The 15,292-nt window shown below is 31.6% G+C and overlaps 1 protein-coding gene across 1 annotated transcript; it reads right to left on the minus strand.

The window, feature by feature from the left end:
• Nucleotides 1-610: 610 nt before the first annotated feature.
• LOC115972433 (cystinosin homolog) lies at nt 611-11,390 on the minus strand. The gene is made up of 8 exons (XM_031092722.1): nt 11,166-11,390; nt 10,874-11,006; nt 7,910-7,999; nt 7,661-7,785; nt 6,362-6,404; nt 2,127-2,244; nt 1,991-2,040; nt 611-993 (listed from the first exon to the last, which is right to left on the minus strand). Exons 1-8 carry the CDS (start codon nt 11,282-11,284, stop codon nt 847-849), a joined length of 825 nt encoding a protein of 274 aa, XP_030948582.1. The 5' UTR covers nt 11,285-11,390; the 3' UTR covers nt 611-846.
• Nucleotides 11,391-15,292: the final 3,902 nt, after the last annotated feature.

Raw genomic sequence — 15,292 nt, forward strand, 5'->3', positions numbered from 1 at the left:
TTACTGTATGGACATCGGGTCGGTGCCCATTAATGGCCCATTGTTATTGGGCTGGGCCCGGCCTAGTGACACTGGCTAGGTTGGGGATAATCGAAGGGGTAATAGCCAATACTCAAAACGATCCCTGAATGTTGCTAGTTCCTTTTGGGAATTTGCTACCAAGCGCCATCTGGCGTCAGGTGCAAGTTTCAAGAAAATTTCTAGAATGGACCAATTTACTAGGGATTCTAGACGGAGGTGAGGACCACATAGAAAAAGACGGAAAGGTAATCATTTGAGTCCTCACTAAGGAGAGACTATAAAAGGGAAGGTAGGATAGAAGAGAGGGGGTTGGTCGTCAAAAATCAAGGGTGAGAAACAGGAGTGAAGGTGAGAGGGGAAAATACCAGGGAAGGGAGAGTGATACAAACGAAAGGTTCAAGTGTTATATAGTTGGGCTGTCGAGGTAGCATTTGAGGTTTTGCATAGTAGGACTTCAGTCATACCCACTAACAAATAAATTGAGAGTCCAATCCCTTCCTAGCGAGAACCATCGGGTTTGGTTACCACAATTACCATATTTCACTTATATAAGATCAGTTTGATATCTCAACTCCAGTCTGTAGTGACTATAATTTCTTTATTTTATTTTTTATTAAAAAAAAAAAAAAACATCATTCAGTTGAACATTTACAGTTTCTATTATACAAAAGGTAAAAAGTACATGAAAATTACAGTGAAGCTTGACTAATTTTCCAGTAACATTACAGGTTTCTGCTTATAATCGACAGCATTTCACATTCATGAGCTTCTCTGAAAAGAAACCATGAAGCTTAACAACTTATGCATTACATGCTAACCTAAGCTTTATACAGTTTCTGACTGCTTATGATCAGAAGTGTTAACAAGCGGCTCTGTAGTTTCCTCAATGAGTTTAGGTGGAACTTGGGCTTTTTTGTTAGGATAGAGCACAAAGCGTTGACACATGAAAATAATGTCAAAGGATATAGATACCTGGCATAACATATTCCATCGCAAAGTTCAAAAACAAACCAAAAAAAAAAAAAACATATTCCAACACACCTTTAAAATATAAATCGAAAAGAAGGTAAAAAAAAAGAGAGTCTAATTTATGTACGGATTTCGCAAAATAAATCTTCCAATACATAATAAAGGCTAATTTATGATTGGATTTCGATCGGTAATCCATAAAGGTGTAGGCTACTACAATCAAGCAGAGTCACTATTTGTAGTATTAAAGTAACCATTGGTATCAATATTTTCCACTAATTAGGCAAGCTCAACAATTAATAATTAGTTCCAGTTGATTTAAAGGAATATTAAAGCAATTGATTTAAATAAATAAATAAATATACTCAAGGGGGATTATCAAATAAAAGTTGTTAAAACAAAGGGTTATTTTTTGGGGATCAAAGGGTGAACAAAAGAGTTTTTATTTATTTATTTATTTTATACTTTTTATTATTAGACCAAGACATCAATCGGTTTTTGGTGTAAATAGAGATTAAACCTTAAATCTCTTATTCAACCATTAAAGACTTTACCGGTTGATCTAATTGAAATTCACAACAAAAGAAATTGTTGATAATAAATAAATCCAGCAATTAAAATGTCATCTAATCAATGATAATTTATGGATAACAAGGCTTTGTGATCACCTCCATAGACCCAAACATATAAAAAAAAAAAAAAAAAAAACCCTCTATGACTGTTTTGAATTGTACTTTTACCAAGAGATTTATAAGATTTTTCGACTATTTTTCACTAAATTTCTTTCATTTGAGCTGGCAGTAACTCTTATATTAAAATGACAACTCAAATGAAAATCTAAGAACAAAACAAGAAAAACAGAACAAAGTCATTTATCACATAGTTTATGGCAAAAGCACGAGAAAATGTAAGTACCAGATTGATAAATATTAGTTAAAGAATGAGATGTAGATTCTATAGAATGTGAAAGTAAATCAGAGAAGTCAACAATATTCTGTACCAGAGATAGAAGCATCTTCCCCATGTTCCCGTAAAAGTTTATCCAAGAACCTGGAAAAAGCAACTAGTTTAGGAATATGGTATGCGTGAAGGACAAATTTAGAGTGCAATATCTACTGTTGAAGAAGAAATTACACCTTGATCTATTGATTGCACAATCATCTGTGCATAATTTGCTACCCCTCCAGAAAAATCGAGTAAAATGTTGCCAATACTGAATCCAGCAGTGCTCTTTCGCTTGAAGTTCATAAATGCCTATATTTCATAACAATTTCATTGATAAAATACAAATCCAGCTATTATTATTACTGGTTTGTAATCTCATGCATATACATAGATGTACATAAAAGATATACATTAAGATGTATAGTATAATTCTTTCGTATATAATTTAAATATTATTGATAGTCATTTTTATATATATTTTTTTACAAGTCTTGTAAGAATATTATTAGGTAGAAAATGTAAATTGCCCATTTTAATTTTTTAATTTTTATGCTCATTAATTTTAAACTCTTTGGTTTTTGTATATAATAACTCATTTGGATAGATATTTATGATGTGGTTCCACATTGACTTCAAAATTAAGAAATAAAATTCTCTTTAAAAATAAATAATTTAGGACACATGACGCAAAATTGGATTTCAATTGTAGAATCTAATTGGATTTTCTCTAAGTTTTGCCTATTAATACATATATATATATAGAGAGAGAGAGAGAGAGAGAAAGAGAGAGAGATTATTATTATTATTATTTTGGTTCTGAGCTATTAATTAAGTATAAAGGTCATGATCATAGTTGTCAGTATCATACGATATGTGATACGTATCGTATCGTGTGTAAAAAGTTCTGTATCGTATCGGCGTATCGTAAGTGCTCATGAATCATATGATACAATGTGTGTATCGTATGAATTTTATCATATCGTAAAATCTTACGTATCGTACGATTCATGAACAAATGCTTTAAAATAAGATTTTTTGTTAAAATTTGTACTTTTATTTGAATTTAACAAGTTGTTAGACTTGTTTTTAACAAAAAATTATTAGTTTACTTAGTTTACCCTACTAAAATAACATGTTCATAAGTTTTTTTTTTGCTCTCTCTCCTACAATTAGACTACATAGTACACACTTATCCTTTACTTTAATATTTACAAATTTATTTTATATACTATGAATAAAATATTAATCGACAATATAAATTTTTTATTTTTATCATTATTGTTATAAGTCCAAGAAACTAGAATGCCAAAAAAAAATTTATAAAAATATTATTAACATAAAAAGAACAAGAAGAGATAGTAAATGTTAATGACAAATGATGATGAAGAAAATTTTAATGAAAAAATAAGTTTGCAAAATTATAAGCATGATGATAGCATTGACTTAGATGAGTTTGATTAGGCAATTTGATGAATATGATGGAAATAAATTATTATTTTTGGGTCATTTGTAATATATTATCACTTTTGAATTTAAGAAACTTGAATGTGTATGTTATAAACAGATGCTAGTTTGATTTATTTAGTTAGCTTGTTAAATATTATTACATAAGTGATGAATAAATTAATCATTTGTTGAATATATTCAAAACTTATAATGAATATACCCTTTATATATGTATATTTATAATTTTTTTTATAAATTTTATTAAGTGTTTGTGTATCTTACGATACACGATACGATACGATACGATAAACGATACAGAAAAATTAAAAATTGATTCACGATACGATTCATGTTTTGACAACTATAGTCATGATACCATCACAAAATGCTAAGCAATTAAAGGATTTATTTATTTATTTATCATTATTCATATATTAGGTAAAGAGTTAAGACAATTAAAAAACCTAGAATCCATGACAATTTTCCCTCTATTACGATTAAGTAAAAGCAAACTATTTTGGAGCACAGAGCCATGTCAGTAAGCTATCTTAGTTCAGCTTATTTATTTGCATTTGTTTATTACATGATAATAGAAGCATAATTCAACAAATGAGCCCCATTCCAATTAATTGGTGATGCCTATGAATATGATGCCAAGTGAAATACACCAAGAAAAGTCAAATCTAAAAAGGCTTGGCCCTAATTTTTACAAATATTGTAAACTTCAGGCTATGATGCTGAGTGGAATAAAATGAAAAAAAAAAAAAAAATCCAATTTAAGAGGGTTTTCAAGTACCCTTTTTTTATTAAATCCATAAAGCTATTGATTTATAATGACCTGTCCTACATCATTTATAGCTAACTAGTCGCAAATCTCGTGGAAAAATGAAATATAACAATTTATAAGAATATAATGTAAAATTTGTAAGTTAAATAGTGTATGTGTTATTTAAAAGTATTTTATGTTTTAATAATTTTTATGTAATGGAACATATAATGTATTTTAAAAAACTTAATTATATAATGAAACACACACACATATATATAATAAAAAGATTTAAACTACATAATTATAATTTTTTTTATATAAATGGAGAAGATGTTATAATTAAAAGGACTTTTCAAAAATATACTATGATTTGCACCCCACCCAAAAATAGTTTTTAAAAAAAATATATGCCCTCATTTCATGAAACACATATAACATGTTACATTAAGTATAAATTATTATATAAATTTAGAATTGTAGCATTTTTCTTTTTCTTTTCAAACATAAGTATAATGCATATATTATTGAAACTTGAATGTTAAAATAATCTTGTGAATATTTATCATTTTTTTAAATTTTTTTTAGGGCTCATATCTCTAATTTTTAAGAGATTAAATTATGTAAGGATGTGGTATAAAACCTATGTTTTACTTCTCAAATCCTAACATGACACATCATCTTATCATATATTTAAGAATAAGCACAACCACACCTAATAAGTTTTAATACCCATATATAAATCCAACCAAATTAGGAGTTTATTGAGATGTTATTAGGTGTGGTAGGATATATTTGATTTTAAGTAAAATACTAATATGATAATTTCTTATTGGATGGTGTAAAACATGAGTTTTACACTCTATCCTTACCAAATTCGAACTCAATTTTTAATGTCTATTTTGTTTGTATTTTTAACTCAAAACTAAAGATTTTAGCCCAAATAAAATAAAGAGAGGTGTTACGCCCACAACATTTTTACAACAAATCATAGGTGGTTAGTTGTTATAGGTTTAAATTTGAACCTAATACTAAGAATAAGCACAACCACACCTAATAAGTTTTAATACCCATATATAAATCCAACCAAATTGGGAGTTTATTGAGATGTTATTAGGTGTGGTAGGATATATTTGATTTTAAGTAAAATGCTAATATAACAATTTCTTATTGGATGGTGTAAAACATGAGTTTTACACTCCATTCTTACCAAATTCGGACTCAATTTTTAATGTCTATTTTGTTTGTATTTTTAACTCAAAACTAAAGATTTTAGCCCAAATAAAATAAAGAGAGGTGATACGTCCACAACATTTTTACAACAAATCATAGGTGGTTAGTTGTTATTGGTTCAAATTTGAACCTAACACTAAGATTACTTTTTTCCCCCAACAATAACGACCAGTAACAATCTGCTACTTAGGATTTGTTATAAAAATATTGTAAAAATATTGTGGATATATCATTCCTCTAAAATAAAATATCATACTTTCTGTTTTCAACCAAAAAATTAAGGAAAAAGAGGGAATTTTTTGGAGCCCAAAATTGAAAAGGCAACCCAAAAAGTATCAATTTAAGGCTCAATTAGTCCAAAATGGACCGAATTGGACAAAACGGACGAAAGTGTACAAAAATTCACCAAATGGACCGAAGTGAACTGTATAGGACTAAATAGACCAAAGTTGACTGAATTGGACCAAAGTAAACTGAATGGACCAAAATAGACCAAAATAGACTAAAATCCTACTCTGACATGGCTTAACAAGTATGTAGCATTAATAAATACTGTCAGCTTTTAGATATCATATAAATGACACCTCAATTGAATTACTTCAAACACTAAAATATTTAAAATTCAAAATTTTTTGAAACCAAGGATATTCAAAAAAGGATTGATGGCAGTGCTGCAAAGTCCAATCTAATAGAACCTCTCACAAATCACACTAGACCCCCTTGCCTTCTGTGTGTTTGTGTGTGCACCCCCAAGAAAATTTAAGTAATTTTCTTTTGATGCGGGTTAGGGGGATATAAACAGTTGGAAACACTAGGAAATGTTAGATGACCAAATTAAAGGTTGTTGGCAAGAAATTTGAGTTAAGTTCCAATATTATGGCTATAATCAGATTGCATCCATCAGCATAGACAGTAGATTAAGTACTTTCAACATCTCCTCAAATAATGAACATAATAACTTAAAGCGGTCACCAATCTGACCTGGGGAATATACTTGACGACTGTCATAAAAACTTGAATTGAGCTGCAATATAGAATTCACAGAAAGTTTCAACAGTAAATTTAACCACAAGTCTATAAATCAGGAAACGATATAATAGTAGTCAAAGCTGCACTTCTGTAATGAAGTGAGTAGAGAAAATTTAAGCAAGTCTCAGCTCAACAGGCATGTGGGAGAAGAAACTTGCTCAATATTCTGAACCACTACATATAGCAATATAAATTACAATGAAGTTCCCTAAAATTACAGAAGCTCCTATCTGTAATCACTCCCCTTATCTCCTCTTCTTCTTTTTTTGGGCGCAGGAGGGAAGGTTACAAATACGGAGGAAGAAAGGCAACTATTCATTTTTTTGGATAAGTACACAGAAAAAATTCCCCCATTAAAATTTAAAGTAAGCAATGAATGCAATCAGGGTACAGAGATTTCATTTATCTGCTCCCATGTAAGTCCAAACTAAGAAACTTTGCTACCAGTGCTATTTTAAGGATTGGAAATTTTCTCTCAAGTTCTCAAATGCATTGTCTGGGAGTCACAAATTTCAATCTAAGCACCTTCATATATCACTGAGATTTCCCTCTAATCAGGTGACAAGAAGGCCAAGGTTCCCTATTTTCATCTGCAGTGTCATGACAAATTCCACTAATTCGGGAATTGTCATTGTTTAAGTTTACCCAATCCTCACCAGCTTAGCTGGCCTGCCAAGAAGGCCTTCATGCTAGTGCATTGAGAAAAAGTTAAATTGTAAGGAGGGAAGTCTAGATTTTCTTTAATTTTCCAACACATAACCTTTAGCAATTTCCAACTGGAAAGAATATAGATTAAATATGGTCATTATCCAAGAGAAGTGTCAGGAACTTAATATGGAGTAACCACAAGTAATTGTACCCAGGCTCAACTTATTGATGTATCTTATAGTGTTGGTAATAAGTCCACCTTTCCAAATCAGATCTTAGAAAGCACAATGGTAGTAAAATTCAATGCAGAACTATCCTTAATGCAGGCAAAGTGATATTTGAGAATCCATGGTATCAAGTTGAAGTTAACAAATAAACACAAAACTAAGATTGGCACAACAACAACGACAACAATCAAGCCTTAGTTCCTTCCGAAATTTAGGGTTGGCTATGGATCCTTAATAGATTTATCAAGGTCGGTCACATATATAAACTATTGCAAAAGAGGGGTGAAAAAAAATCAGTTAAGTTGTCAGCCATTGTTGCCATTCACAAAAGGTTGAAATTCAAGGTACAAACAAAGCCATAAAGAGAACATCTTACTTGAAAATGGAGATTAGCCAAAGCCAAGAATGTCTTGGTAAAGCTATGAAAAAACAAACAGCTGCGAATAACCACACAGCAATGACAATTGCAATAGCTATCCTGGAAACCTTTTGACTTCCACGCTGTAGAAAACCAGCAAGAAAGGTCAAAGTCAGTACTCCACTCCCAAACAAGATTACTAAGATAAAGTTCCACCTATAATATGAAAGAAGATATGAACTCAGCGAGGAATAGTAAACCACTTACATCATAGATTAAAATTTGGAACAAGACAATTAATGTTATAAGAACAGCGTGGGTAGAGAAAGCAACATCATTTGCAGCAACAGGTATCATCTGCAATAATTAGAATAACATCAAAGTAAAGAAAGGGTAAATTAATTAATTAAAATAAAATCAAAAACCAACTCAAGCTCTCATCTTTTAGCACGCACAACTTAAGTTCCATTCAGACTCTTAAGACTGCTAGTTCAAATGTTGTTGTGGGGCCTGAAGTTTGGAATCCCGGCCCACTTCACATTAAGAGCCCAAAGCCCAAGCCGAGGAGCCTTATTGCCGAGGAGGTATGATGAGAACCCCTTAATGGCCCAAGAATGTAGCCGAGGATAACCTCACGCTCAACGCCTCACAAAACGCCTGAAGGAAAGGACAAAATCAGTACAAGAGCAGTACAAGCAAGAAAGCTGCCAACACCCTAACGTGGAGTCCAGCACCTGACAAGCCCATATCCCATACCATGCTATCCAGCTTTTCCCAACCACTCTGACGTGAGGATTGATAAGACGAGTAACCACCCCAAATAAGGAGAAACTGACACGTAGATGAAGAAAGAGAAGTGAATACTAGTATAAAAGGGAAAAGAGAGCTAAAAAGAACGGGACCGGGAGAAAGGAGGAGAAAAAGGAGGAAGAATGGTGAGAAGGTAATGCTCCTCGGAATAATTTCGAGGAGCCAAACCTTTCAAACCACATCCATGTAAGGCTTAGCTATACAGGCCAAATCCACCTCCGTATAGGCCTCCATGAAAATCCTGACTAAACCGCTCCCCAACGACCAAGGTCCAGCCTTTCCAAACCTACTCTCTACAAATCATATTGTTCGGGCCCTTTATATACGAGCCCAATGTCATCCTTAGGTCGTTAAAAATCGTGTCCCTACAGTTGTTTTGTATACTCCAATTTTCAATGTTAAGGATATCAACACTCAATCCTAATCTAGGCACAAGTCTATTATATAACTCCAATGCAAGTTCACTGAATCTAATGCTACTTGGAGTACAATAAAAATAATCAGTCTTGGAGTGCAAGCAATGTAATCCTAGTAGTTCAAGTATTGTTAGTCTAGGATTTATCCTACTAAAAATATCTATAAATGAGTTCATTATAACGCACAGAGTTTAATAGTACAGATGTAGCTATCAAGGGTTTTCTGCTACGAATGTAGACCTCTAAAGCCGAACCACATTATTTTCATATGTTCTCTCTCTTTCTCTCTTCATTTCTTTATTTTGTTCTTCATATTTTCTCATACACTTTTCATGGTTTCAAAGCTATGTATCACCTTTTTTTTTTTAACATAGTATTAGAAATGTTCTTCTCTAATATGGTATTAGAGTCATAGCCAGACTCTTGTGACATTTAATTATTAGATCCAGCCTCTTGTGACCTCCATTATTAGATCCAGCCTCTTTTCTGACTTCCACTAATCCAATAGTCAAGTTTAGGATCCTTCTCTCAGCACCACTACTGGACATTCTTACAAGGCAATCTTGTTGATTTCAATTACATTCAATGGGCATGTGCATCTTTCTTCTGCACTTGGTTTCAGCTTTCCATCTAATCAAGCATCTTCAACCATCTAGGCCAAGTATCATGGACAACATTGATTTATAGCTTCCTTTATCTGCTTTCTTTCTAGTCATACGTCTCTAGACAGTGTTCCTCGAATCACATTTCTAATTAGTAGCCTTTGTTGGCTTTCTTTTTGGTCACACGTCTTTATCATCTTTTGACATATCATTTCATAGTCAAGCCTCTGATCAATAGCCTCCACAGGTATGACATGTATTGTGCTCAGCATTCAAGCTTCAATCATTGTGCACATCTAGTCTTCATTCTAGCTTGTCATCTGCACTTTATTTTGTCCATCCTAGTACACTTGAAAATCCAACTCGGTCATGATTTCCTATAGGGTCTTACTTTTTCTCTAAACTTCAAACTCAAGTTGTCTTCAAGCTTCCACCTTGAATTTAAGGGGGATGTTAAGGGAATCAAGGCTTAATCTTTGTCAAGGCGCAAGTCTATTATATGACTGTATCTAATGCTACTTGGAGTAATACACAGAATGTGGCTTCTAAGGTCGAACCACGTGATTCTCTCTTAGTCTTTTTTCTCCTTTTGCCTTTATATTATCTTTCATATTTTCTCGTACATTTTGTCATGATGTCAAAGTATATCTTGTCATTTCTTTCATAGTTCAAAGTTATACATTATCTTTTCTAATATGGTATCGAGTCGCCTCATCTTCTCTGGTATTTAGAACCAAACCAGAACAAACTACATAGACAATTGACAAAAAATAAAGTCCCCATGATCCCTCCTAATTTCAAGTAAATATCTTCGCGTAGAATAAAAAATAAAAAAATTTAAGATAAAATCCAAGAAAGCCAAGAGAAGATTTATTTAGGAAAAAACTAGTAAAGAAAGCCTAATCTAGGCCAGTATCTCCTGCGCTAGCAGCTAGACTAGTCAACAATTGAACATATATGCAGATATGTTTCACCAGCTGCAGCAACTCAGTAAATAAACACAACATAAAATCTTTAGTTGAAATGGCTTTTCACTCCAAAAATGAGATTTTGATTTCAACTAGAATCTACTATGAGAATCAATTCCAAATATTCAGAACTTCAAATTCACTGTGTCATTGTCACCCACTATCCCAAAAACATCACTGTCAGCATCAAAGGTAAAATTATATGAACGCTAAATATTACAGCTTGTCACACCTGGCCTTGGAAGAAAACACGATTTCAGTTATAATTGTAAATTTTTTAGCCGTGTCCATTCACACGTGTATAACTATCATTACTCTTATATGAATACATGTATGTATATGGGAAAAAAATCGTAAAAGAAAAGGTTTCATTTTTTGTTGAAATTAAAACTTAGACTCAGTGATTATTTTTTAGTACGAGAAGAAAGCACAAACCTCATCATAGCCGTATTTTTCATAGTACTGCTTCTGAATGGTGGAGCTAAAGTAGAGGGAAGCGTTGTATATCAGATACGAGGTGTGCTTCGTCAAATTCAGAACCACGAAATCAAAGCTCAGCCCGACCACACTATATGAGAATGAGAGTTCAAACATCAACACAAAACCCAAGAAAAAAAACAACCATAAAAGGCATAAAAAAACCATTTTTATTATGTTATGTGTATCTAGAACTAGGAGTCTGGAAATGAAGAATACATTGACTTTTTACAAGTATTGGATTTACTACCTTTTCTTACGGAAATTCAAGATGAGTTGTGGGTAGAAACCAAAGGTCCATGATACGAAAGCAATCCAACCCACAACCTGGTACGTGATTTCCAGAGGAATTGAATTCCAGGAAGCCATAAAAAACAGTTTCCCACTTCTGAGTTCTGATTCTAGACAACCTGGTACGTCTTCGTACTATTGAGTTTTGAACACGTCCAATAGTATATGTCTAGATTCATTCTTCTTCTTTTTTGCTGAATTATAGTATATGTCTAGTTTCAGAAGCACGGTGTAAATCTCCTACATGTGAGGCACCAATCGTACTCGAATTATTCGCCAGTGCGGGACCCTTTTTTATTTTTGCTTTGAATTATTTATACACTGCCAAACTATAGTAGTTTTGACTACGATCAATAATTAAGGCCATTGATTAGTTGGTAGAGAGAAGGAGACGTGTAACGAATTTAGGACATTGTGCTATCAGATGCAATACCCTACACCTAATACAATTGCTATGAGTGATTGAGATTTAACTCAATCATTGAATAAATAAATGAAGTAAAAAAGTGAAAGTAAAAAAATATTGTGAGAGGGAGGGGGTTAATTGCATAGTGCAATTGCATCTCAATCCATGCTATTATTATCATGTTAAATTATTGATTGTCTTAAAATTTTAAGCTATTAGAATATGGTAATTTAATCATTTAATCACATATTTTAACACTTTTTTGGCTTTATTTTCTTTGATTTTTTTTCCCTCTAATTAGTAAATGATGAATCTATATATATATATATATATATATCATATATGTTATTTCAACTCTCTTCGCGTTAGTGGGTGGTTAGAGAGTACATACATTTCATTTGAAGTATTATACTCATGTTGTACCCACTACGTTATATTATAATTTTTTTTAAATTGCTCATACCATTATATCGTACCTTAACCCATATCCATGTTCATGCCTCTTAGATTGGTGGCCACAACACCCAAATACTCTTCACACAAAAACTAGGCTTAAAGTAAAATTTGTTGAGTTTCGCATCCACCTTACCAAGTAATTTTATATATCTCTATTAATTTATATGATATTTTCAATGTATAAATAAAAGAGGTTGGTTTTAATTTATAAATTAATTTATTTATATTTTATATATCTAAATGTTTTTTCATAAAATATTATCCTATAAAATAATATAAAATGAAAGATTTTGACATTTTGTTGGCTTCTTTTAAGCTTTCAAAAAAATACATTTTTTTTCTTCTTCCACGTCATCCTTCTAATATAGATATTTTAATTTGACTTTAAAATCTCACATGAGAGAGCTTGAAAAAGGATCTAAGAGCATTCATATTGGGTAATCAATGCAAAACCCTTGAGAATACAAAATGCATAACACTATAGTCTATTGATAATTGACACAAATGCACAAAATACCAGCTCCATTGGATGATGCATTTCGCATATGAATTTGAACGCATGCTATAGGATTATGTATGTTTGCATAAAACTAGAGCATCATTCTTTACTGAATTAATTGTTTTTATTTTCTCTCTTCTCTCTTTACCCTTCTCTCCCCTCCTTATGGTGTAGGATTTTGGGCAAAAAAAATATTATTTTAATGTGATGGAAATCATGGAATGCAAAATAAAGAACAGAATATATGGTGTGTTGTAAAAATGGTATGTAAAATAAATAAAGTGACTTTTGGTAATACAAAATACTTTTTTTTTTGGTATAAGCTAATGAGAATGCTCTAACCATAGAAAATAAATTGTAATTTATCCTATTTTTATTAAAGTGCTATATAGGGTGAAAACAAAAGTTTCAAGTTGGGAGAGAGTTGAGACACCACATGCAACAATATTAAATGAGCTTTTTTAAATAAAAAATAATTGTAGAGTCTCAATTTACAGTCCAAATCCAAAACGTATGGGATGTTGGCTCAATAAGCCCAATACAATAAATTTGTAGAGAGTGGGTTGAAGAACTAGGCCCTAATGAATTGAACAACGGATAGATTTAATTTGAATGACTGTAAAACACAAACAAGAGACTTGATCTTAATATATTTTCAGTCTGAGGAGGTTCTCATTCTATAAATTAATCACAATTGGATATAAAGATAATTTAGATTACTACGGTCTTTTCTTTCCTCTTTTTTTCGATCCCGCCTTCATGAAGAGTCTTTCACATTATATATCCTCCTTTGGACTATCTTCATCCTACACATGTTGATCATCCGGGCCCTTACTTGAGTACCTGTCCAATCAGACACCCTCTCTGGTTTTCTGTGAGTTGTGGTAGCCAAAGTAGTATTGTTTAGAGGTCTTCTTCACATAAATGCGGCCAGAAAAGTAGCTGCAGTGCATTTAATGTAGTGGTGACAGTTTTTCCTTAGATATTTTTAGGTTTCCTTCCTTTTCGTATATTCATGAGGCATGTCCCTATCATTGGAGTTTCTTGGAGGATCACTCTAATTTCTGGAGTACATACTTTGAACTATATTCATCATGTTTGAGGAGGAGTTCCTTCTCGGACAATCCTTTCATTTGTTCCTTACTTGTGAGACTTTAACTGGGAATATCTAATAATTATTTGCTCCTTCTCGGACTTATCAATGTCCTCAGACAAAACTCAAGGCCCAATATACGATCTTGGACCCTCACCCCTACAATAATAATTAAAATGGCATTGTTTATTTTGCTTTGAATTTTTGCATTTCTTTTCTTTCTCTTTTTTTGGGATAGTTTGATAGTTGAAAGTGGGAATATGAACCTTGGTTGTCTAAGTTAGAAATACCAAAAGATGTGAGTTGAACTACAAACCTCTTAGTGGATACTACATTTTGATGAAACTTGAAAGAAAATATGCAAAAAGTCCACGTTTTAATCTCATTTCAGGTCAAATTAGTATTCTCTTCATCAATCGATCTGAGTAGTTCTTTTAGCAAAATGCAAGATACGTATATTACTTTTGTTTAATGTTCATCAAATTTTCTATTGTTTGTTTCAAAAAAAAAAAAAAAATGTTCATCAAGTTGTTTAATGTTCATTATATCTATAAATACAAAATTGGGTGAGCATTTTATGTCACAGAGCCATTTTATGCTTATGAAGAGCATTACGCCTCGCACAACCATCTTTTCAAAAAAAAAAAAAAACCTAATACATTATAAATATTTTTTATAAAAAAAAAAAAACATAAATAATTTCCATGGAATGTTAAAAAAACTGGAATTTTTTTTATATAATTATTTTTAACCTTACATATCAATTCAGTATGACATATTTATAAATAAATAAATAATAGAAAAAAAAAAAGACTTATGGCAGAGGGTAGCATACTCCAGAGTTCAATGATAATCGTTTTTTTTTTTTTTTTTTTTTTTTTTTGTGTTTGGATATCACTTATTTTGCTGTAACTGAAAAATTATTGTTGAAAGTACTGTAAATAAAGGTAAAAATTAATTGAAATAGTATTGTGGGGCTCATGAATAGTGTTAAAAAGTATAGTGGGGCCATGAATAGTAATAAAAATAAACTGAATAGTGAAATAATTTTCATTTTTAATCCTAACCCAAACGTACACTTGATATCAATTTCTTGCATGGATTTTTTTTTTTTTTTTTTTAATAAGATTCTTGCACGTTTTTGTTTATAATATTTTAGAGTTTTCTTTTTCTTTTTTTATTTAGTACGTGGGGGAGCATACAATTATACAAATTTAGTGTCTCTTTGGCAAGCTTATTTTTGCCAATTTATTTTACTATTCAGCTTATTTTTGCTATTATTTATAACCCCACTGCACCTTTTTAGTATTATTCATGAGTCTTATTGTACTATTTCAACTAATATTTATCTTTATCTATAGTACTTTCAGCAAAAAATTTTTAATTTCAGTAAAATTAACGGAACCAAACAAACCCTTAGACTTTTTCTCTAATGGCTAATGAATAAGACAACAATAGGCTTAAAGTAAAGGACACATCATGAATACTTTTTTCCCTTTGTTTGATGCTTAGTGGTGTGATCAATAATTTATCATCAACTTAGTCTTTAATTTCTTTAGGATTTTCCCCTGCTCTATAATTTTAAAATATTATCTTTTTAACAATTGAGAGCGGTCTCTTGATATAATGAAA

The sequence above is a fragment of the Quercus lobata genome, chromosome 12 (assembly GCF_001633185.2).
Source record: "Quercus lobata isolate SW786 chromosome 12, ValleyOak3.0 Primary Assembly, whole genome shotgun sequence".
NCBI lineage: Eukaryota > Viridiplantae > Streptophyta > Magnoliopsida > Fagales > Fagaceae > Quercus > Quercus lobata.